Source organism: Myotis myotis, unplaced genomic scaffold (genome assembly GCF_014108235.1).
Source record: "Myotis myotis isolate mMyoMyo1 unplaced genomic scaffold, mMyoMyo1.p scaffold_m19_p_3, whole genome shotgun sequence".
Classification (NCBI taxonomy): Eukaryota; Metazoa; Chordata; class Mammalia; order Chiroptera; family Vespertilionidae; genus Myotis; species Myotis myotis.
Genome location: NW_023416335.1, coordinates 112,023,523 through 112,049,626, shown reverse-complemented (window position 1 = coordinate 112,049,626; position 26,104 = coordinate 112,023,523). Strand labels below are relative to the sequence as shown.

General features: G+C 38.0%; 1 protein-coding gene and 1 non-coding gene across 2 annotated transcripts in view; one reads left to right on the top strand and one right to left on the bottom strand.

Annotated features, from left to right (window-relative positions):
• B3GLCT (beta 3-glucosyltransferase) overlaps positions 1–26,104 on the top strand; it is a 138,919-nt gene that overhangs the window by 54,322 nt on the left and 58,493 nt on the right. The window contains exons 5-7 of the mRNA XM_036301567.1: positions 3,361–3,437; positions 3,929–4,040; positions 22,512–22,648. Coding sequence (XP_036157460.1) covers positions 3,361–3,437; positions 3,929–4,040; positions 22,512–22,648 — 326 coding nt within the window. The remainder of the gene's footprint in view (positions 1–3,360; positions 3,438–3,928; positions 4,041–22,511; positions 22,649–26,104) is intronic.
• Positions 5,804–5,932, bottom strand: LOC118652383. Its single transcript, XR_004966617.1, has one exon. It is a non-coding gene; the product is annotated as a small nucleolar RNA SNORA11 (small nucleolar RNA).

The following is a 26,104-nucleotide window of genomic DNA, read 5'->3' as shown; positions in this document are numbered from 1 at the left end:
AGATATACCTATTTCTTATGGAAGAAATTATAACAGTAAACAGATGTTAACTTTCATCATAATTTATTTGTTGGTCTAAAAGCTCAGTTCAATGCTGAAGAACTATATAACAATTGGATTTTGGAAATACAGTTGAACTGGAATCACTCTTTAAACAGGGTCAGCCTTTTAAAACTTTTGCCTAATTCTGAACAAATGCCTGGGCTTTTACTTCTAATTTAGTCCTTGGACTGAATAGTCAGACTGAATTAGACCATAAATTCGTGTACTGCTAGGCTTATATTTTTAATTAAGGGATGGACAAGTTACAAATATTGGGAATCAGTTTGTGGACCGTGGAAAAGGGGTTAAATGAGTGGAATTCTTTCAAGGCAGACACAGGAAAACTGAAGTGCTTCAAAACCAAATCTGCCTAATGAAAGCAATTTGTGATATTTTTAACATTAATCTGTTTTCATCCACATTCCAATGTTGGTTTTTTATTTCATTCTATTCATATTTCTAGCTATCAGTTTTTCATTGTTTTCCCTCCATATCAAGAATAATGGGTTTTCTCCATTCTCAGAGCCTTTTTACAGTGCTCAGCTCTGGAGTTGAACCCGGTTCCCTAATGAAGATGATGAATATGTGTAATAAGCAGGTGATGAGTTAGATGTAGATTTTGAACTTGTTTGTTTTTAATAATTATTAGAGGCTTTAAATGTGAATATAGGCCTTGACAAGAAATATGCTCAAAGGAAGTACTGACTGAAAGTCCAGTGGGCTTTCTGAGTGTAAAGTGCCTGTTAGGACACTGGTAGATGTTGAGGATGGAAGTAGAGGTAGACTTTGGTTCAATGAGGTAGGTCGCGGTGACATAAAAAGTTTAAATCATTGTGATAAAGTTTTTCATTTTCTTTCCCTTTTCTGTCATTTCCCCTCATTGAGCATTTGTATTTTTAGCCCCTTTATGCTTGCCTCTGCTGTGGCATAGTTTTCTTAGTGATAGGATTTTGTCTTATCTTTTAGGTTTGAAATAGCATGGTTTGGTGAATGGACACAGCTCAGAGAGACAGCAGACAGGGCTGCATGCACAAGTGTTTCTTCTATAGCCTTTACTTTCCCCTTGATTTTTTATTTGAAAACTGATTTTTAGTCATTCATGCAATTACATATTAGAAAATATGCTTTTCATTTAAAGTGCCTTAGGCTGGTGGTGATATGGCACCTTAGGAGGTCTAAACCCCGTTTTGGTATTAGACAAACAGAAAGAACAGAAATGATTACAATTCCAAGTGGTAAGATCTGGGGACAAGACCATTTGATGGGAAATTTATTGGGATCTTTTAAACTATTTTATCTTAGAAGTGCTAATACACATGAGTAATATGTATATCTGTTTGGGTTTTTTGTATTCACACACTGAATATATACATACATATATACATACATGCATATATACATACATATACATATACATGTACTATATAAAACAAGAATAAAAGCTTTTGGGGCTTTTTGAGTATTGTTAATAGATAAAAAATTATTTATAAAGTGGCCTTGGCTTAGTGAAGAGTTAAATCAAGACCAGGCTTCTGAGTGTCAGGGTAGAACTTTATATATTTGAGAACTTTGCTTTAAAAACCCTGTGGAGACAGTTAATGACAGCATACAAGTTTTTGAAGGGTTTCTATTTGGAAATATAGGGGTACAGAAAGCTTGATTGCCATTTTTGTGTTCACCAACTGAAGTAAATACAAAATCCTGGCATATGATTAGTGAACAAAGAAGTAATGATTACAGTTCACCAGTAAACCAGAGAGTTTATTTTAGTCTAGAATTTAACTTCCCCTCTGTGCTGACTAAACCTGTGCCTGCTGCACTTTTCTTGTGACTGAAATTAGTCATAAGCCTGGCTTTGCATCTCTGTCAGGAAAGTGCCCTCACAGCCTTTCTGCTGAGATTACCTGTCTAGGTTTAATATCTAATGACATCACTTACATACAGGGTGGGGCAAAAGTAGGTTTACAGTTGTTCGTATGGAAAATAATACAATAATATATATATTATTATATATATGATATATTATATATATTATATATAATATATTATTATATATTATATTATATATATACATATATATATTTCATATATATATATATATGAAAGCCTAAGCGATGGCTTGACCTTTTGACCAGTAGCTATGGTGTGCACTGACCACCAGGGGGCAGATGCTCAGTGCACAGGCATGGAAACATGGAATAGACTGATGAACCTCAGAGGGAAGGGGAAAAGGGGGAGGGTATGAAGAGATTAACCAAAGACCTTATATGCACACTAGAAGCCCAGTGCATGGATTTGTGCACTGGTGGGGCCCTCAGCCTGGCCTGCAGGGATTGGGCCGAAACTGGCAGTCCAACATCCCCTGAAGGATCCCAGATTGTGAGAGTGCACAAATCCATGCACTCGGCCTCTAGTTATTAATAGTACAAGAATAAACTCTGTGTTTCGCATACTCACAACTGTAAACCTATTTTTGTCCCATCCTGTATTTACTATAGCTAAGAAGGATAGTACTCATTGGGGAGAAAAATGTTGAGGTTCACTCCTTTTTCATAAAGACATTTTTAAAACTAAACTATGTTTTAACTACATTAAAGGGTTTTTAAAGCATGCATGTAACGCCTTCTGTCATCTTGACGTGAATATTTTCATTTTTCTGGTTCCTTTCTAGTCTCTCTTCATATGTGAATTTGTTTTATGTTGCTGGAATCATGTGTTTTTCCATTCAACATAAAGTTGCTTCCATTGTTATAAAGTCTTCACTATTATAATTTCAATTGCTATATAATAGCTCATTTGCTACTTATTTTTCTTATAAAACTTTATTTAGTATTTACTATTTCTTTTCTAGTTTGCTCATATTAGCATGCTCCCATAATTATTTGAAAATTTTATTCAAATATTATCTTTATTAGTTTTCTTCATACATGATATTTATTTTTAAATAATCCCTCATGAATATATGTGTGTGAGTGTATAAAACTTATAGTATTTTTTTTAAAGGCAGTGAAAATTACTGAATAATTTAGACTCAACAATAGGAAAGCCCTGATTATCTTGGGCAACTGTTAATTCAGCCTTTAGGTTTACTTTTTCTCTCTAACATGCTGTGTTGTTAGTCTGATTTAACCTTTGATTACTGTTTTTGCATTTCATATGTGTATATGGAAGTTAAAATAAATGCTACATTATGTAAAGAAATGAAGCTTATTTGATATTTAACTCCAAAGATTTATATTACAACCATTTTCTTCTTAAATAATGAACTTGTATGAACTGTATGACTGATAGGGAATGTTATGCACTATATTTCTCTAGGAGCTCCCCAGAGTCCTTCTGCTTCATGAGCTGTCTAAGCAGGAAGGTGCATGGACCATCCTTCCACTGTTACCGCAGTACGTTTAACTGGAAATGTGTCAATTCCTGACATTTCTACCTGGAAACTCGTAAGCTCCCTAGTTTTCTTATAAGAGGGTGTGTGTGTTTTTTCTCAGAGCCAGTAAGTGAAGTAAATTTGAACTCAGTTTTTTATGACTATTACATTAACCCGATTTCTTCTTAACCATGAATGACTTTTATTTGTAAGTGTTTCCTTTTTAAAAGATAAAAAGTCTCTATATTTGATATTTATGTTTGACAATTATCTGTCTTCTGAACTGGTGTTGTTATGGAGAGATTTCACTTTAGGATCTCTAGCTGTTGTATAAACCATTATTATTTGGCTTTCCTATATGCTGAAACTATATGTTGAAAAAAAGTATAAGTAAAACTTTAGATTTCTTGCCATTTTATTTATGTCCTTCATCATTTCCTGCCTATCAGTTTTAAATCTTATTATAAACTTGCTTTATAGAAGTGATTACTAGAGCGTATTTCCTTTTGTCAGCTTTTCTGCAACATATAGCAGAAATTCATCATGGATTTTCTTCTGTGAAGAAGAGACAAGAATACGAGTTCCAGAACTCTTGGAAACACTCAGAAGATATGATACCTCAAAGGTGAATACAGTTTCAATACCAGTGTTTAGCTTTTGGGTGAAATGCTTAAAAGAATATTTTGACTATAAGGTTTTTAAAACTAATAAAGTAATTTAAAATGAAAGAGAATTTAATAATAGTTGAAAATCTGGAAGCAATGTTAAATAATTCTCTTTAAGTTTTGTTGTAGCTTTCAGAGGGATGGAACTTACCATGAGCTGTTCTTAAATGAGAAGAAAAATCTGCTTATATGTGCTAACAGTTTCAGAAAGTTCAAAAACTATAACCCAGAATTAAGTTATGCTTCTCTTTATGAACAGTGACCACATAGTATTTTAGATAAGAAATATATTTTGAGTACCACTGTAATAGCAGGGCACACAGACAAGAGTCCTGTCCACATGGATGGTACAGGATAATAAGAAAACAACAGACCATTAAGGAAGCAATTACAATAAAAAATGAAACGTTTTTTAATAAGGGAAATGTGAGGCGCTATTAGAAGCACATAGCCGGGCATCATATTTAATCTGGAAGGGTCACAAGTGGAATTGACATTTAATCTGAGTCACGTAGGATGAGTAGGAATTAACAGGAGAGAAAGTGTTCTAAGCAGTTATATGTAAGACGGTCTGGAGGTGAGAAGGGATGCATCTTATGTTAGGTACACTACTACTTTCGTATTTTATTTTGTGCAAATACGATATAGCCATTGACTCTTTTTTTTCTTTATTGACTAAGGTATTACATATGTGTCCTTATGCCCCCATTACTCCCCCACCCCCCCACTCTTGCCCTCACCCCCCTGTTGTCTGTGTCCATTGGTTAGGCTTATATGCATGCATACAAGTCCTTTGATTGATTTCACCCCCTTATCCCACCCTCCCCTACCTTCCCTCTGAGGTTTGACGGTCAGATCGATGCTTCTCTGTCTCTGGATCTGTTTTTGTTCATCAGTTTATGTTGTTCATTATATTCCACAAATGAGTGAGATCATGTGATATTTATCTTTCTCTGACTGGCTTATTTCGCTTAGCATAATGCTCTCCAGTTCCATCCATGCTGTTGCAAATTAGGTAAGAATATCTTCTTTTTTACTGCAGTGTAGTATTCCATTGTGTAGATGTACCACAGTTTTTTAATCCACTCATCTGCTGATGGGCACTTAGGCTGTTTCCAAATTTTAGCTATGATAAATTGTGCTACTATGAACATAGGGATGCATATATCCTTTCTGATTGGTGTTTCTAGTTTCTTGGAATATATTCCTAGAAGTGGGATCACTGGGTCAAATGGGAGTTCCATTTTTACTTTTTTGAGGAAACTCTATACTGTTCTCCACAGTGGCTGCACCAGTTTGCATTCCTACCAGCAGTGCACGAGGGTTCCTTTTTCTCCACATCCTCTCTAGCACTTTTCGTTTGTTGATTTGTTGATGATAGCCATTCTGACAGGTGTGAGATGATACTGCATTGTTATTTTGATTTGCATCTCTTGGATGATTATTGACTTTGAGCATGTTTTTGTATGTCTCTTGGCCTTCCTTAGGTCCTTTTTTGAAAAGTATCTATTTAGATCCATTGACCATTTTTTGGTTGGGTGGTTTATCTTTCTTTTGTTAAGTTGTATGAGTTCCCTGTAAATGTTGGAGATTACTAGTAAACCCTTATTGGTGATAACATTGCAAATATGTTCTCCCATGCAGTGGGCTTTCTTGTTGTTTTGTTGATGATTTCTTTTGCTGTGCAGAAGCTTTTTATTTTATTTTTATTTTTATTCTTTTTATGTATAGGGCATAATGTCACAGGAAGGCCATAGTATTCTGCCACCCGTGAGGTGTAAGCCCAAGTTGCTGTTGGATGTGTTGTACACAGAGAAGCCATTCTTCAGGCGCTCTGCTCTCTCCACACCCAAAGAAGCTTTTTATTTTGATGTAGCCCCATTTGTTTATTCTCTCTTTAGTTTCCATTGCCCTCGGAGCTGTATTAGTGAAGATATTGCTTCGGCATATGTCTGAGATTTTGCTCCCTGTGGAGTCCTCTAATATTTTTATGGTTTTATGGCTCTTGTTTACCTCTAATCCCTAGCACTAGAGGAGTATTGAATACTTAATAGGTGGTCAATAAACACTTGTGAACAACTGAGTAATCCTGTGAGGTCAGCTTTCCTCCTGGGCTCCGGTCAGTGCCCCTGCAGGTGTAGAGGGCTGATTCAGAGGCATCTTGGGAATAAATCAGGCTGCTCTGTTCTGGAGAAGCCTAGGTTACACCCTGATCACCTTATAGAATTCTTTAAACTTGGAATAAACAGAATGGGCCATTTCTGATACTACTGGGTGCCTGGCCCACCCATGCCCACTCAGAACTGGGTCAGGTTTAATGAGGACACCGGGAAGGAAAGGTGGCTTTTGGCTGCTTGTTTGGTTTGTTGATAATAGACCCTAAAAGTTGGGGGACAGTGAACATTAGATTTCTCAAGCACTAGAACGTTGTTACTGTCATAAAACCTCCAGTTTCGATGTTGTTTAAATGCTTGAAGGATCCATTGTAGTTTTTCTTCATGCTTTGCTTTCTGGGAAGATACAGTATAATTGAATGACACAGTTGTTAGGTTAAAAAATAATTCCTTCAAAAGAGAGAATTATGACCATGTCTGAGATGATGCTAACCAGCATCTATGTACCTTTTGCCATGGTTTATGTAAAACATTTGTTAGGCGTTTATGTTTCCTTTTGACTTGGGAAAAACTCCCAAATCTTTTTCAGGATGTAGGAGTTTTAATCTCCTCCAAGTGTTCATTTCACCTGGAGATTATTTTTCCATTATCCATAGCTCTAATTCTCTTCAGAAGATGGTGACTCACAGTGCTTTTTAATGAAAATTGGAATAAATTCAAAAGTTCAAAGCAAGTTCAAGAAAAGCAAGAACAGAGTAAAAGTGAGATGGTTCCCCCTCTTTTCTGAACTCTGCCATAGGAAAAAAATCTAGGATGCTTTATTTCTTTTAAAACTAGCACTTAGTAATAAAAATTACATAATGTTGAAGTTAGCTCAACCAGTGTTGTTCCCCCTCCCTCCCTCTACTATTTGACATTTTAGAAATAAAAGTATAAAGCAAGTCTGGCTTGGCTGTTGACACAAATAAACTACACAAAAATAATAAGATGTAATGTGGTAGAGTATCAGTTATTTTGTTTTATTCTGACATTTTTCCCTTCAATATCTTCCTGTCATTCTTACTAATGCAAATTTATGCTGTTGTACAATATTTTAAATGGAAAATTTAATCTTTATTAAAATAATTAATATTTGTTAAATTGCCTTTACAGGTTATTTCTATAAATTTCCATATCTTGATGAAGTCTTTCTTTTTCCCACTGTATGCCTTTAATATAAATGTGCATTTGCTGAGCTGTCTTGACTTTTTAATTTTTTGCATTATTCTACTACAGTTTGTTGACAATAATTATAATTTTTAATGTCTATTTACAATTTTATCTTATAAATGTGCCACAAGCAATTCCTATTATTGAATGTTTAAATTGGCATTTTTTTCCTTTTTTCTTTCTCTCTATAATACATACACATTTTTAATTTTTACTTTAGAGGTATCAGAATAGTGCCTGAATCGTATTACACTTCTAGAGTCCAAAATTTTCAAATACATGGAGCTGATACACGTGATTTGTACAGAATAGCAACCTGAGAATAATGAAAGAAAAATATTTTACAGATTTAAATAAAGAACTTTATTATAATTAAGATTTAAACATCCATTGCTATCACACATACGTGTTACGAAGTGCTGTATAAGTTCCTATAGAGACTTATATACATAATTAATACTATTAGTTATTTTGCCTCAAGTTTAACATCTTTCAAGCCATAGGTAATATTTTCTTTGAATTAATCAATATAAATTTTGAATATATAATCAGTAGAAAATCTTACGTAACCTGACACTCAAAAAAACCAACTATTATTTCTTAGATGTTCTAAATATTTTTGAAGGCAGACAAACATTTGTTTTAAAAGTTAAAAACTCAACAGGATCTCTGTCTTTTTATTTTAATCTTTATTTTTGAAAGTATTACATATGTGCCCTTTTTCCCCCCATTGAACTCTTCTAGCCCACCCCTCCTCCCACCCCAGGCCTTCACCAGCCTATTGTCTGTGTCCATGGGTTATGCATATATGCATGCAAGTTTTTCGGTTGATCTCTTCCCACTCACCCACCCTCCTCTGCCTTCTGGAACTATGTTTTTGATACAACTTTACATATTAATTTTTAAACAAGCAGTGACTATCTCTTTTGGATTTTCATTGCTAAGACAAGGCCTATAATACATAGCAGATAATTATTTATAAAATGGATAACATTTGGGAATTAATTCAATTTTTAGTGATCCAATATTATAAAATTTCCTGTAATTATGTCATTTAAAAATGAATATATACTTAAGAAATGTGAAAATTGTTTAATCACTTTAGAGCAGTCAAAATACAACACTACGATTGGTGTCTTGGTGTCAGAAAGCAATCATTTGGCCATATGCATCTTAATCTTTTATTTCATTCATTTTAAGTTGATGGTTAATTCAAAAACTGAGTTTTAATCAAAGTTGTTTTTAAACATTGTCATAATTTTATGTTGAAGAGTCAGATTAATGGCACTAGCCATTGCTTCTCTCCTCATCCACTCTTACTCTCTCTCCCTTGCTCTAAATTATAGTCTTTGAGAAGCCAAAGTTTACCGTTCTCTTGAGCTACCAATGACTGCTGATGTTCTTTTTTCTCATCTCCAAGGCACTTGTTTTGCATCTTATTTGAAAAATATTCTAGAGTGAATCCAGGGTGCCTCTGATTTTCTTGAAATACTTTTGCTTCCTTTGTATTCTGTTCCAGATGTTTCTGTATTAGTTCCTGTGTTCAAGCTTTTACTTCCCTTTCTAATGCTCCTTTTCTAAATTGGTTGAAGAGCTCACCTGAGGAAACCTGACATTTTGACTGGTTTGCCTAACTTTTCTAAGAGTCTGCATTTTTGATTTGTATATCCTTCTGTACAGAAACTTGACATTCAGACTCAAAAACCATTGTCATCACCAGACTGATGCATCACAATTAGGCCATTCAAGTGATTTTTCAAATCACCTGAGGCAGGATTTATAAAGGTGAAATGCTTTTTACACTCTGTATATGTTGTAATTCTTGATTATTAAATGCTAACTTGTGGTGATTTGGTGGTGTTCCACTTGAATGTGTAGTCTGATGAAAAAGGGCAATAGAGTAAGAGGTTGTATCTTCCATAGAAGATTGTATTTTACTTTCTCTTTAGAAGGAGAATCATTCTGTTTCACTTCAGCAAATTTAGGTAACATTTCTGATTCGGAATCACTGCTGCTACGTTCAGACTCTGACGAACTGCTGCTGCTCTCACTCATTTGGGAACAAATTTCAACAATAGTCTTGGATGATGGAGTTTTCTCAGATATTGGTTGACATTTTCTGGAACTTAACTCATTATTGACATCCAGTAATTGCTTTTCCAACTCCTATTTTTTTCTGTGAATGAAGTTCTTCATTAAACTTCATTATTTCCTTACTGTGAGGTTTTAGGGGTCTTTTCCTTAGACATGCAGCAACATATTTTTCTAGCTATCTCAGTGTTATTGTTTGCAGTGTTTCAAAGTCTATCTCTGTCTCATCAGGGTTGGAATTTCTCAGTGAAGGGTCTCTTGATTGTATTATATGAACAACTTTTCCAAATTTATCTTGAGGAAGTTTGTTTATATCCAAATTCAATCGCCTTTTTTCCTTATAGCATTATCTTCATCCTCAGATTTCAGAGCCAATACTGGTTGTTTCCTCTTCTTTGGCTGATTGCTCTTGGATTTTTCCTTTAATTTTATTTGCTTAAACTTTTTTCTTTTTTTTTCCTTTATTTAAATTTCTTTTTTTTTATTGCTTAAAGTAATACAAAGGGTATTACATATGTGTCTATTTTTTCCCCTCCCCGCCCTAGACAGTCCCCTAGCCTCCCCTATCCCCCAGTGTCTTATGTACATTGGTTATGCTTATATGCATGCATACAAGTCCTTTGGTTGATCTGTTACCCCCCTACCTGCTGTCCCCCAACCCTCCCCGGCCTTCCCGCTGCAGTTTGACAATTTGTTTGAGGCAGCTCTCCCTCTGTATCTATTATTGTTCAAAAGTTCATAATGGTCTCTATTATCCATGAATGAGTGAGATCATGTGGTATTTTTCCTTCATTGACTGGCTTATTTCACTTAGCATAATGCTCTCCAGTTCCATCCATGCCGTTGCAAATGGTAAGAGTTCCTTCCTTTTTAGAGAAGCATAGTATTCCATCGTGTAGATGTACCACAGTTTTCTAATCCATTCATCTACTGATGGGCACTTAGGCTGTTTCCAGATCTTAGCTATGGTGAATTGTGCTGCTATGAACATAGGGGTGCATATATCCTTCCTGATTGGTGTTTCTGGTTTCTTGGGATATATTCCTAGAAGTGGGATCACAGGGTCAAATGGGAGTTCCATTTTCAGTTTTTTGAGGAAACTCCATACTGTCTTCCATAGTGGCTGCACCAGTCTGCATTCCCACCAGCAGTGCACAAGTGTTCCTTTTTCTCCACATCCTCTCCAGCACTTGTCGTTTGTTGATTTGTTGATGATAGCCAGTCTGACAGGTGTGAGATGGTACCTCATTGAAGTTTTGATTTGCATCTCTCGGATGATTAGTGACTTTGAGCATGTTTTCATATGTCTCTTGGCTTTCTGAATGTCCTCTTTTGAAAGGTGTCTATTTAGGTCCTTTGCCCATTTTTTGATTGGATTGTTTATCTTCCTTTTGTTAAGTTGTATGAGTTCCGTATACATTTTGGAGATTAGGCCCTTATCAGATATGACATTGGCAAATATGTGTTCCCACACAGTGGGTTTTCTCGTTGTTTTGTTGATGGTTTCTTTTGCTGTGCAGAAGCTTTTTATTTTGATGTAGTCCCATTTGTTCATTTTCTCTTTCGTTTCAAGTGCCCTAGGAGCTGTATCAGTGAAGAAATTGCTTCGTCATATGTCTGAGATTTTGTTGCCTTTGGATTCTTCTAGAATTTTTATGGTTTCCTGTCGTACATTTAAGTCCTTTATCCATTTTGAGTTTATTTTTGTGTATGGTGTAAGTTGGTGGTCTAGTTTCATTTTCTTGCATATATCTGTCCAATTTTCCCAACACCATTTATTGAAGAGACTATCTTGGCTTCATTGTATGTTCTTGCCTCTTTGTCAAATATTAATTGAGCATATTGGTTCAGGCTGATTTCTGGGCTCTCTATTCTATTCCATTGATCTACATGCCTGTTCTTGTGCCAGTACCAGGCAGTTTTGAGAACAGTGGCTTTGTAATACATCTTGATATCTGGTATTGAGATCCCACCTACTTTGTTCTTTTTCAGGATTACTGCAGCTATTCCGGGTCTTTTTTTATTCCAGATGAATTTTTGGAGAGTTCGTTCTAGATCTATGAAGTATGCCGTTGGTATTTTAATGGGAAGTGCGTTGAATTTATAGGTTGCTTTGGGTAGTATGGACATTTTAATGATGTTGATTCTACCAATCCATGAACACGGTATGTTCTTCCATCTGTTTATGTCTTCCTCTATCTCTTTTTTCAACGTCCTGTAGTTTTCTGAGTAGAGGTCTTTTACCTCTTTAGTTAAGTTTATTCCTAGGTAGCTTAATTTTTTTGGTGCGATGGTAAACGGGATTGTTTTTATAATCTCTCTTTCTGAAAGTTCACTATTGGTGTATAGAAATGCCTCAGATTTCTTGGGGTTAATTTTATATCCTGCTACATTGCCAAATTCATGTATTAAGTCTAGTAGCTTTTTGATGGAGTCGCTAGGGTTTTGTATGTATAATATCATGTCGTCTGCAAATAAGGACAGTTTTACTTCCTCTTTTCCAATTTGGATGCCTTTTATTTCTTCTTCTTGCCTAATTGCAATGGCTAACACTTCCAGTACTATGTTGAACAGGAGTGGTGAGAGGGGGCATCCCTGTCTTGTTCCTGTTCTTAGGGGAAATGGTGTTAGTTTTTGTCCATTGAGTATGATGTTGGCTGTGGGTTTGTCATATATGGCTTTTATTATGTTGAGGTATGATCCTTCTACTCCCACCTTACTGAGAGTTTTTATCAAAAATGGGTGTTGAATTTTGTCAAATGCTTTTTCTGCATCAATTGATATGACCATGTGGTTTTTTTCTTTCAATTTGTTTATGTGATGTATCACGTTTATTGATTTGCGGATATTGTACCATCCTTGCATCCCTGGGATAAATCCTACTTGGTCATGGTGTATGATCTTTCTGATGTACTGCTGGATCCGATTTGCTAAGATTTTGTTGAGGATTTTGGCATCTATGTTCATGAGGGATATTGGCCTGTAATTCTCTTTCATTGTGTTGTCTTTACCTGGTTTTGGTATTAGGGTGATGCTGGCTTCATAGAATGAGCTTGGAAGTGTTCTTTCCTCTTGAATTTTTTGTAGTAGTCTGAGGAGGATAGGTTTTAGTTCTTCCTTGAATGTTTGGTAAAACTCCCCTGTGAAGCTGTCTGGTCCTGGACTTTTGTTTGCTGGAAGCTTTTTGATGACTGCTTCAATTTCTTCCATAGTTATTGGCCTGTTGAGATTTTTAGATTCTTCCTGATTGAGTTTTGGAGTGTTGTATTTTTCTAGGAATTTGTCCATTTCCTCCAGGTTGTCTAGTTTGTTGGAGTAGAGCTGTCCATAGTATTTTTTAACAATCGTTTGTATTTCTGTGGGGTCTGTTGTTATTTCGCCTCTATCGTTTCTGATTTTGTTTATTTGGGTCCTCTCTCTTTGCTTCTTGGTGAGTCTGGCTAGAGGTTTGTCAATCTTGTTTATCCTTTCAAAGAACCAGCTCTTGGTTTCATTGATTTTATGTATTGCTTTTTTGGTCTCTATGTCATTTATTTCTGCTCTAATCTTTATTATCTCCTTCCTTCTGCTCACTCTGGGGTTTTCTTGTTGCTCTCTTTCTAATTCTTTGAGTTGTAGAGTTAGATGATTTACTACCATTTTTTCTTGTTTTTTGAGATAGGCCTGTAGAGCTATAAACTTCCCTCTCAGGACTGCTTTCATTGTGTCCCATAGGTTTTGGATTGTTGTGTTTTCATTGTCATTAGTTTCCAGGATGTTTTTAATTTCTTCTTTGATCTCATTGGTAACCCAATCAATATTTAATAGCATGCTATTCAGCTTCCAGGTGTTTGAGTATTTTGGGTTGTTTTTATTATAGCTTATTTCTAATATTATGCCATCGTGGTCTGCGAAGATGCTTTTTATGATTTCAATCTTCTTGAATTTGGGGATACTTTGCTTGTGACCCAATATATGGTCTATTTTTGAATATGTCTTTTGAGCATTTGAGTAGAATGTATATTCCCTGGCTTTGGGGTGAAGTGTTCTGAAGATGTCTATTAAGTCCATCTGATCTAGTGAGTCATTTAGGATTGCTGTATCTTTGCTGATTGTTTGTCTAGAGGACTTATCCAGTGCTGTCAGTGGTGTATTAAAGTCCCCTACTATGATTGTATTGTTGTCGATCTCTCCTTTGATATCTTCCAGGAGTTTTTTTTATGAATTTGGGTGCTCCTGCATTGGGTGCATATATGTTTACCAGGATTATATCTTCTTGTTGTATTGATCCCTTTAGTATTATGAAGTGGCCTTCCTTATCTCTTGTTATGGCCTTCACTTTGAGGTCTATTTTGTCTGATATAAGTATTGCTACCCCAGCTTTCTTTTCGTTTCCATTTGCCTGAAAGATATTTTTCCATCCTTTCACTTTCAGTCTGTGTGAGTCCCTTCTAATGAGGTGGGTTTCTTGTAGACAGCAGATGTATGGGTCATTTTGTTTATCCATTCAGCCACTTGATGTCTTTTGGTTGGAGCATTTAGTCCATTTACGTTTAAAGTTATTATTGAAAAGTACTTGTTTGTAGCCATTTCTTTTTTTGTGTGGCTGTTTTCTTTCTGAGCTTTTTATTTCTTCTTTTTATACCAGTCCCTTTAGCATTCCTTGCATTGCTGGCTTGGTGTTGATAAACTCCCTTAGCCTTTTTTTGTCTGTGAAGCTTCTTATTTCCTCTTCAAGTTTGAATGATAGCCTTGCTGGATAGAGTATTCTTGGATTCAGTCCTTTGCTTTGCATCACTTTGTAAATTTCCGTCCATTCTTTTCTGGCCTGATGTGTTTCTGTTGAGAAATCATTTAATAATCTAATGGGAGATCCCTTGTATGTAACTTTCCGTCACTCTCTTGCAGCCTGTAAGATTCTCTCTTTGTCCTGAACATTTGCCATGGTAATTATGATGTGTCTTGGTGTGGGTCTTTTCGGGTTCACCTTGTTTGGGACTCTCTGGGCTTGTGTGACTTTTTTCTTCCCCACCTCAGGGAAGTTTTCTGATATTATTTTTCGAATAGGTTTTCTAATCCTTGTTCATCTTTCTGTTGTTCTGGCACCCCTATTATTCGTATGTTGTTTCGTTTCATGTTGTCCCAAAACTCCCTTATGCTCTCCTCCTGTCTTTTAATTTTTTTCTCCAATTGCAGTACATTTTGGGTGTTTTACTTCCTTGTCTTCTAATTCACTAATTCGGTCCTCCACTTCTCCTAGTCTACTGTTGATACTTTCAATGGTGTTTTTTATTGCAGCTATATCACTCTTCATTTCTTCTTGGGTCTTAAGTTGTTGATTTTTTTATCTGTTTCTTCTAGCTTCTTCCATATGTTATTGATTTTTTCATCTGTTTCTTCTTGCTTCTTGCATAGGTAGTTGACTTTTTCATCTGTTTCTTCTTGCTTCTTGTAGAAGTTGTTGATTTTTTCCTCCATCCGGTTTATGCACTCTAGGACCCTTATTCTGAACTCTTTTTCTGTCATGTTGCATGCCTCTGCATTACTTAGCTGCTTTTCTGGAGAGTCCTCCTTCTCTTTCCTTTTGGGGTTTCTTTGTCTACCCATGTTTGACCTCACTGACATATCTAGACGTTGAGTCGTTCAGTGGCTGCTCCCTGTGTGGCAGTGACTCCTTGGTCTGTGGTTGTTCTTCAGGCGGTTGCGTTAGCAGCTGCTCCTCAGTTGGCAGCAGCTCCTCTGGTGGGTGCTGTTCACAGCTGTGGTGGCTCTTCTGGCTGGTGGGGGGAGGCTTCACGTACAGCTGCTGTTCCTCAGCAGAGGGTGTGGTGCTCAGGAGGCTGCTGTTGCTTGGATCTGCTGCGTTGATTTAAAGGCACAAAATACAACACAACAAGGCACCACGTACCAGGCACTAAACACAAATATATTCACGATATTAATAACCCCCAAAAAAGGTGACCACCTGAATTAAGAGAATTAGGGGATAAGGAAGAAGGAAGAGAAAAAGATAAAAGAGAAAAAAGAAAAGAAAAGTAGGGACTAAAAAAAGGAGTGCAAAAATGAAATTGGGAAAAGGGAGGGGGGGAAATAAAAGTGAGAAAAGAAAAAAAAAAGTGAAAAGAGAGAATGAAGTGGAAGAGGGGAAGAGACTTTTTATATGAGGAGGATACTCCTATAGAACCGCCACTAATCCCAACAAATTCCAGCAACAGCTCCCTGGAGATGGATGCAAACTAGAAACAACTAATAATATAACGATGAAAATAGAATGGAGGACACTAATGCCAAAATAAAATAAAGAAAAAATAAAATGGCACTTTAAAAAATGGTAAAATGGTAGCAGTAATAATACTGGTTAAAAATAAGAAGTTAATAATTAAAAGGGTAAAATCAGGTGATGGAAAAAGAAGAAAAAAGAAAAATTAAAAAAAAGAAAAAAATTGGTTTCTTAGTTAAAAGGTGAAAAAAAAAATTGCAGTAGTGAAGGTCCTTTGGTTCTTGTATTCTTCAGTCTGGCTCGCCTTTAGTCCTGCCAGGTATTCAGGAGAGTGTTGAGTTTCCCTGCGATACACTGTTCCTCTGTGTTGTAAACCACAGTCCTTATTTTAAAGCAGGTCGTATTTGTTTCCCAGACTGCCTTATTTTGTGTTTAGCAAAGAGTCAGTTTGTGGCTCAGCCTCTGGGTGGCAGTGTTCTGGGGTTGGCCTCTGAGGCTATACTGCTTCTCTATCGCATTTAAAACTGATTTGGAGAGGTCTACTATCCAGAGCTGGTTCCTTAATAGTTACCTGCTTTGTGTTGTTGCTGGGATTGAAAATCCCTCTATAGGCCAGACCCTGTTAACTAACAGGGACTGATCAGATTATTTTAATCCTTGATCTCGTTCAGAGTGGAATCTGGGTGTGGCTGTGCTCCTTGCCTGGGGGCTGGGGGGAGGAGTCTCACTCTCCAGAGAGAATGGCTGCCCCAGTCCTGGGCTCAGGGGTGTCTCAGCGCTCAATTCGCTGCCACCTCTCCCGGCCCCCCTTCTCTCCTCAGTCTCTCCCCAGATTCCACTCCTCTGCACCCTCTCCCTCTCTTCAGCACGGGTGAGTGTCTGTATCCGAAATATCTTATGAACAGGATTCAGTGAAAACAAACAAACGCCGGCCGCGGAAACGGGGAAGGCTTGGTTTCTGTAAGCTCTTCTCTTACCGGCACTGCATGGTCTGGTCAGCTCTTCAGGCTGCCCCCTTTAGGCTCAGTCCTCTGTGATCACAGGACCCAGCTCTCAAATCCCCTGGCGGTGCCAGGAATCCCTCGGATCTCCTTTCCCCAGTCAGGGGCTGTACCTGTCCCAAGGGACGCGGTCTCCCTCCGACTCTCTGGGCTCAGAGGTCTGGCAAACTTTCCTGCCCAAATCCCTGTTGTTTTTTTTTTACCTTTCCAGGGGAGTTCTGCCCTTCCCGGCTGCAAACGGTCTCACCAGCTGAGCAATTTCGCCAATTCGGGGTGGGTGTTATTAGTTTCAGCTGCTCACTCCATTTGCTCCGGGACACGACCTGGGTCGCGTCTGCCTATATCGCCACCATCTTCAGAATCCTTAAACTATTTTCTTGTATTTTCATCTGGGTTATTAACCTTTTCTTCTATCTTTTCCCTTTTATTGAAGAGGAAGAAAAAAATTATGAGCAATAAAATAGCAATAAATACATATCTTTCAATAATTATCTAAAAATCAAAATAAATGAACGAGGAATCTAATGGACAAAATAAACTGATGAATAAAATAGAATCGGAGGCATGGAAACATGGAACAGACTGATGAATCTCAGAGGGAAGGTGGGGGTGGGCAGGAAGAGATTAATCAAAGATCTTATATGCATATATGTGTTACCTGTTGCTCAGTGATGACTTAATATCTTTATAAAGTATGAAGAAGAAAAACATCAGGTGGAACTGTGAACCTAAACATACAGGTTATGTTCATTTATGACCCATTGCTGAATTGACCAATACTAAGACTCTGAAGGTATTTGTGACACAACCACAACTGGAAGGGGCTCTTAAAATATAGTACTGTATCCCTCCTGCTTTTATGTTCAGATTAGGATAAGGAGTGAGGTGATGATGGTTGGAAAGAGAAAATATGTAATATGTAAAATTATTAGAACTTAGGCTACTTGGTTTAAATTATATGCTTTAGTTTCTTTTTATAGGGGTGGTTGCCTTTTAAAGCTGTCCTGGGCTTGCTTTTAACAAAAAACTAGTGAGCACCTAGTACATGTTAGGTGTTCTGAGAACATAGCAGTGAGCAGAATGAACAAGAGCCCTGCCCACAGGCAGGGGTTATTCTTTTTAAAAAAAATATATATATTTTATTGATTTTCTTACATAGAGGAAGGGAGAGGGATAGAGAGCTAGAAACATTGATGAGAGAGAAACATTGATCAGCTGCCTCTTGCACACGCCCTACTGGAATGTGCCTGCAACCAAGGTACATGCCCTTGACCGGAATTGAACCTGGGACTCTTCAGTCCACAGGCCGACACTATCCACTGAGCCAAACGGGTTAGGGCGGCAGGGGTTATTCTTGATGCAGGAAAGATAAACAATAAGCAAAAATGCAAATAATGTGTAAGATGACCATTGGTGCTATGGAGAAAATAAAGCAGAATAGGAGGGATAAAGGATAGATTAGAGGTGGGCTTATTCTATGTAGGGTGTCCAGGGAATATCTCACTGATCAGGTTACATTTGAACAGAGGGTGAAGAAACTAAGGGATTGAGCCATGTGCTCCTTACTCGTATATCAAACTGCCTAATTAATACCTCCACTTATTTGTCTAATAGGAACCTCAAATTTAATATGTTCAAAATTGAACTCTTAATGACCCTTTAAACCCCTTCCATCTTTAGTCTTTCTCATCTCAGAAATGGCATTACCATCTACCCATTTGCTCATATGAAAAACCAAGCATCATGATTGATTCCTCTTTTTCCCTCAATCCCATGTTGGCATGTTCAGTTGACTCTACCTCCAAAATGCACCTCTCATTCATCCTCTCTCCATATTTAATACTACCACTCTGGTCCATGCTTTCATCATCTCTTGCCTTGACCATTATTAGAGCCTCCTCACTCATCTTCTTGTTTCTGCTCTTGCCATGCTAATACTCTAGCCTCTCTATAATTCAGTTGATAATCATTTACCTGCTTGCAAACTTCCAGTGGTTTCCCATTCCACCGGAGATAGTTTCACTAGATACAGCATTTTTGGTTGGCCAAAGTCTCCTATTACTGTAAAGATATTATTATACTGTCTTTCAGATTCTGTTTTTTTCTGTTTAAATGTCTGCTGTATGTCTTATTTTTATTCCTTTGAAAGAAATGTGTATATCCTTCCCAACTACTTTTAAGATTTTCTATATATGGTCTTTCAACCAACATATAACTATGTGTAGTTTTCTTTGTTTTTGTCTTTTTAAATTTTAATTAATTTATTTATTGAGAGAGAGAGAGAGAGAGAGAGAATGATTTGTTGTTCTACTTATTTATGCATTCATCGGTTGATGATCCAACCTGCGATCTTGGAGTATCAGGAGGATGCTCTAACCAATTGAGCTACCTGGCCAGGGCCTTTTTGTATTTTTTTTTTTTTATTGATTAAGTTATTACATATGTATCCTTATCCCCACGTTACCCCCCACCCCCACCCCCCCACTCATGCCCTCACCCCCCTGTTGTCTGTCCATTGGTTAGGCCTATATGCTTGCATATAAGTCCTTTCGTTGATCTTTCCCCCTTACCCCCACCCTTCCCTACCTTCCCTCTGAGGTTTGACGGTCAGATCGATGCTTCTCTGTCTCTGGATCTGTTTTTGTTCATCAGTTTATGTTGTTCATTATATTCCATAAATGAGTGAGATCATGTGAAATTTATCTTTCTCTGACTTTATATTTCGCTTAGCATAATGCTCTCCAGTTTCATCCATGCTGTTGCAAATGGTAAGAACTCCTCCTTTTTTACCGCAGTGTAGTATTCCATTGTGTAGATGTACCACAGTTTTTTAATCCACTCATCTACTGATGGGCTCTTAGGCTGTTTCCAAATCTTAGCTATGGTGAATTGGCATAAGAACAGACATATAGATCAATGGAATAGAATAGAGAACCCAGAAGTTGACCCAAACCACTATGCTCAATTAATATTCGACAAAGGAGGCATGAACATACAATGGAGTCAAGACAGCCTCTTCAATAAATGATGTTGGGAAAACTGGACAGATACATGCAAAAAAATGAAACTAGACCACCAACTTACACCATTCACAAAAATAAACTCAAAATGGATAAAGGACTTAAACATAAGACGGGAAACCATAAAAATACTAGAGGAATCTATAGGCAGCAAAATCTCAGACATATGTTGAAGCAGTTTCTTCATTGATACTGCTCCTCAGGCAATGGAAACTAAAGAAAAAATAAACAAATGGGACTACATCAAAATAAAAAGCTTTTGCACAGCAAAGGAAACCATCAACAAAACATCAAGAAAGCCCACTGCATGGGAGAACATATTTGCCAATGTTATCACCGACAAGGGTTTAATCTCCAACATTTACAGGGAACTCATACAACTTAACAAAAGGAAGATAAACAACCCAATCAAAAAATGGTCAATGGATCTAAATAGATACTTTTCGAAAGAGGACCTAAGGAAGGCCAAGAGACATACGAAAACATGCTCAAAGTCAATAGTCATCCAAGAGATGCAAATTAAAACAACAATGCAGTACCATCTCACACCTGTCAGAATGGTTATCATCAACAAATCAACAAATGACAAGTGCTGGCGAGGATTTGGAGATAAAAGGAACCCTTGTGCACTGCTGGTGGGAATGCAAACTGGTGCAGCCACTGTGGAGAACAGTATGGTGTTTCCTCAAAAAACTAAAAATGGAACTCCCATTTGACCCTGTGATCCCACTTCTAGAAATATATCCCAAGAAATTAGAAACACCAATTAGAAAGGATATATGCACCCCTATGGGCCTTTTTGTATTTGTCTTGATTAGAGTTTATAGAGCTTCTTGAATCTATGGCTTGATAACTTTTGTCAGTTTTAGAAGATTCTAAGACTGTATTTCTACAAAAATTGATTCCGTTTCATTCTTTTCCTCCTATTTTATTTTTCATTTATTTTAGATCTTTTCATGGTGTCCCATATTACTCTTACGCCCTTTTTTGTACTTTCCTGCTTTGATTTCTTTTTTTTTTTTTTTTTTTTTTTGTATATCAATCTGGATGTTTTTTACTGACTTGCCTTAGATGTCACTAATTCTCCCTTCTCTTGTGTCTAATATCCTCTTAAATTCCTAACTTCAGTTACTGTATTATTCGGTTTGGGAATTTCCATTTGACTCTTGTTTATATATTCTAGTTCTTTGGTAAACTTCTTCATCTTTTCAACTATTTCATTAAATACGTAAGTCATAATTATGTTTTTGAGAACTGCAAAATCTGATTTATCTGTGGGGTTCTGTTTTTTCTTTTTCTTTTGCTTTTGGTGGGGTCTTGTTGCTTGTCATGCCTGGTCATTTTTCACTAAACAACAGAAAAATTAAAGAGCCTGTGGATGTTAACTCATCCTACAGGAGAAATGAATATTCTAGGTTGTAGACCTTGTTTGGCCATGTCTATGTCCTTACTCTTATAACCCTTCTCCCTTGGCAGACCCTGTACTTCAGCTTGGGGCTCCCCTGCATCACTGTTGAAGTCTGTGCTCAGTTCTTTAGCCTCTGCACTGCTGTTTTCCACTTCTTGATTTTTCCTTTGACTTTGTTATTGAAGGAAGATTACATATGGAATTTTGGGCTCACGTCCCTGGGATCCTCTTAAATCTCTACCTTTTGAGCAATCCCCAGCTCCAGCCTCTGTTTTAGTCTAGTGAGGTTGCAGAATCCTCAGCTGCTGCTTTCTGTGGTGTGTTTCTCTCTGCTCTGGGAATCAGTAAATTCCTGAGAGTAAAAGGAGATGGATATGGGGTTCCATGGATGGGCACACCTTTTCTCTGGGTTATTAGCCCTTACTATCTTTGTTGTTTTCTGATGCTCTCAATCAATTTTTTTTAAGTAAGTTCTCCAGCTTTTATACTTGTCATCAGTGTGGGAGTAGGCCTGAGCCAGGCTATTCTGTTGTGGCCAGAAGTGGGAGTCTTCCACTGCATTTAGAATAAAGTCTATGTTACATTCCACTGGCATGTAAAACCCACTCTTATCTATCTTCTGCGTTTCTCTTATACCTCGTTTCTTCACTCCCAGTATATTCTAGCCGCACTAGATTTCCTTCTTTCATCAAATGTATCAAGCTCTTTCCCACCTGAGAGACTTTGTATTAACTGCCTTGACTTTTATTCCCCAGATTTGTGCATAGCTAACTCCTTAATAGTACTTGCTCTTTAGTTCAATTTTCACCTCTTTCCAGGATAGTCCCCTAGTCACTGTGTACATTTTCATCATAGCACATTGCAGTCACTGTCTGAACTCACTTTATTCCCTTATTTTCTGTCTTCCCACTATTGTGTAAGCTATGTTCCTGTCTGATGTGGAATCAAAGTTAAATGGTAATTGATAATAACTAATAATATATGTTAATGGAGTGAATGAATGAATAAATGAATAAAAGAGGCACTGATTCAGGAAGGAATTTTTCAAATTCTTTGCAAACTTCTGTGGGGTGTAAGGTAAACTGTTTACTTTGCCTTAATAATGTTTTGATACGGAATATTTTATAAAATACTACTTATATAGTTATGGTATAATGACTAGATTTTATTTATCCTGATGATATATTAAATTACTCTCTTTATAGACAAAAATTATGCTCTGTTAACTGTCATGAATATTAGTTATATTTTTGTTAAGAAAATTAAAAAATATATAATCTGTGCTAATTCTTTATTACCTCAAATATTAGCTAAAACTACTTATAAGACTTTGTTTTTGGTGTGACATGAATGTTTTTTTAAATGACATTTTATATCTTTATTTAACAGGACTGGTTTTTAGGAAAAGCATTACATGATGAAGAATCTACAATAATTCACCATTATGCCTTTTCTGAAAATCCTACAATTTTTAAATACCCGGACTTTGCTGCTGGCTGGGCCCTTAGTATTCCACTTTTAAACAAGTAAGAATTTATTAGATTTTTTATATTTTGTTGAGTGTTAGAATTGATGGATCTTAAATAGGTTTTCAGCCAGAGGTAGTGTGTGGTAGAGCAGAAAGTTCTTCTGCCTCATCACTTACTAGTCCCCTCAGACTCATCACTCAACCCCTCTGTGCTTCCTTATTAATAGTACTCACCTGCAAAATAAGGTGAATAATTAATTGTGATATAGGTGATAGATTATGCATGTGAAACCTGTATAATTTTATTAACCAATGTTATCCCAATATATTTAATAAAAATTAAAACAAACAAACAAAAATAAATTGTGAGACTAAGGGAGGGCACATACATGCTTGGAGAAGTCTACCTTCATGGATTATTACTGTTGTTGCCCTGGCTGGTATGTCTCATTGGTTCAACATCGTCCTTTGCACCAAAAGGTTACCAGTTCAATTCTTGTCAGGGCACATACCCAGGTTGTGGGTTTGATTCCTGTTGAGGGTGCATGAAGGAGGCAACTGATAGATGTTTCTCTCTCATATCAATGTTTCTTTCCCTCTCCCTCACTATTTAACATATCTCTCTATATATAGATATAGATATATAGATAAATAGATATATAGATATAGAGATATAGAGATATATACACATACTAGAGGCCCGGTGCACGAATTTGTGCACAAGTGGGGTCCCTTGGCCTGCCCTGTGGGATTGGGCCAAAACCGGCTCTCTGACATCCCCTGAGGTGTCCTGGATTGCGAGAGGGTGCAGGCCCGGCCCAGGGACCACACTGGTGCATGATTGGGGCCGGGGAGAGACGTGGGAGGTTGGCCAGCTGGGGAGGGACCACAGGAGGGATCCAGGGCGTGTTGGCCCACCTCACTCTGTCCCGATCAGCTGGACCCCAGCAGCAAGCTATCCTACCAGTTGGAGCATCTGCCCCCTGGTGGTCAGTGCATGTCATAGCGACTGGTTGACCAGTCGACTGTCTGCCCCCTGGTGGTCAGTGCACATCATAGCAAGCGGTTGAGCGGAATTAGCATATCATTAGCATATTACACTTTGATTGGTTGAATGGATGACCAGACACTTAGCACATTAGGCTTTTATTATATAGGATATATATATATACACACACATATACATATATATATATGTATATATATATATATATCTCAAAAGATTGTTATTACTGTTGTTAATGGATCTAGTTAACAATAAATAGGCCTGACTTTGTCAGTAAGAAAGCAAATCAGTAACACACCTGGGATTGGCAGTTGATTACTAGTCATGTGTATGGGTGTGCATGCTTAAACATGGGTCACACGGAGGGACTGGAGGCATTGTAGATACTCATACCCAGCTCTTTGTGTGTATAAGTACAATAATGCTTTTTTTATTTTATTTTTTGTTATTTATTTAATAATTTATTTATTTAATGCTTTTTATTTTATTTTTATTATTTATTTATTTAATTTTATGATGGTTTTTTAGATGTGGAAAATAAAGATAATTAAGTTGTAATTCTGGAGAAATGTGGTAATTAACAGGTCGTCTTTAATCTGAATACTTCAGATTATTATGTGTTTGTAATTTTTAAGGAATGGAAAGATGATAAAGCAGTTGTGGCCTTTATGTCTTCAAGGGTGAAAGTTTTCTATTATTTCTTACATGAAGTGTGCTATATCTAGGGTTTGGAGTCTTGAAAAGCTTCCTGGCCAGTTGTAGGTATAGAGGTAGTAGATACCTTGTCATTAGTGTCTGGCTGAAACTGCTTGATGAATCCCTTGACACTTGAAAGTTCCTTATAGTGTAATTCCCTCCTTGACAAAATATTTTCAAGGTTAATAATATTTTCTGTTGAGAATCCAAAAATTACATCAACAGCACTCGCTGTTTAGCCTTCCTTACTGTTAGGGAACAGCCCCACGTGGGGGCGGGGGTGGGGGGGGGGTGGGGCAGCTTCCATCAGGTAAGTGACCCATGGAAAATTCCTTTTGGGAACTGAGTTATAAGGAGAAAGAGATAATGCATGGGGAACCATTTGGTCTGAGAGGTTATGATAGGAGAGGGATCATTTGGGGTCTGGCAGCCAAGACAGTGGCTCCCTGATGATTAGCAGCTTCCTAATGGAGGCAGAGGCCACAATCCCTTGACCACCCATTTCTGTCGGGTTATTCTGACAATCTCTGCCTAGAGTTTCTTCTGACTTTCCAGTAATCCTGTGAGCCTCCTATATGCTTTTATAAATGTACTAGTGGCCTGGTGCATGAAATTTGTGCACATTAAAAGGAGATTAATTTGAGGAAATGTTTTAATATTGTTATTTGCCCTTTTTCTATAATAGAAGGGTCAGAGATGAAAGAAAATTAGTAAAATGTATATGAAAATCTTCCTCCTGTCAGAGCCTGGGGCGCACCATGGGACCCAGAGTCAAGTCCCCACCCACCCACGTGCGCCTTGAAATCACACGATAACCAGACCCGGCTAGCCCCACCCCCATTGGGCTAGATACAGACCCAGCCAGTCCCACCCCTGTCAAGCCCCAGTGGGCAGGGGGTGCAGCCTCAGGTCTCCTGGCCCAGTGCCGGGGTAGGGGGCATGGCCTAAGGTCCCCCGGGCTGGCACCGGGGCAGTGGGCATGGCCTGAGGTTCCCCATCAAGCCCTGCTGGGTGGGGGGCATGGCCTGAGGTCCCCCACCCTGGCACTGAGACGGGTGGTGTGGCCTGAGGTCCCCTGTCAAGCCCCACTGGGCAGGGAGCGTGGCCTCAGGTCCCCTGCCAAGCCCTGCTGGGTGGGGAGCACAGCCTGAGGTCCACACACCTGGCACAAGGGTGGGGGGCACAATCTGAAGTTCCCTGTCCAGCCCCACGGGGGATGGGAGTGCAGCCTCAGGTCCCTGCTGATTGCTCCTTAAGACTCTTTATGGGAACTTGGCCTCTGCTATGGGTGCAGCCATCTTGTGCTACGGAAACCCTGCCTCCACTGTGTGTGCAGCCATCTTTGTGATGGAGTGATGGTCATTTTGCTTATTCCCTTCTTTATTATATAGGATTTTGTGCTTAAACTGACGACAGTGGATTCTGTTATTTTCAACTAAAACTGTGACCCCATGCCTGTCCTGAGATAGCAGAGCAAGGACACCCTGCTCCCAGTCTGCACCAAGGCATGTCCACGAGGATCCTCAGTTTCCCTGCTCCATTCTTAGATGGGCTGGGGCAGAGGGCAGGGGTACTGAGGAGAGAGAATTGTCTTTCTCTTGAGAGAGGGACAAGTACAGCTGTAACCTGTCCTATGGTGTTCTCTGAGTGCAGACAGCACTTCCTTCCCCAGGGCCAAAGAGGAAACCAACAGACCTACAAAGAGCCTGTACAGAAAGCCTGGGGTTATAACCATTTCTCTGAAGCCAGTATAACTGCTTTCTCTATCCCACCCCTCTGAACTTGGAGGCCTCTCATCCTGGATACAAATCC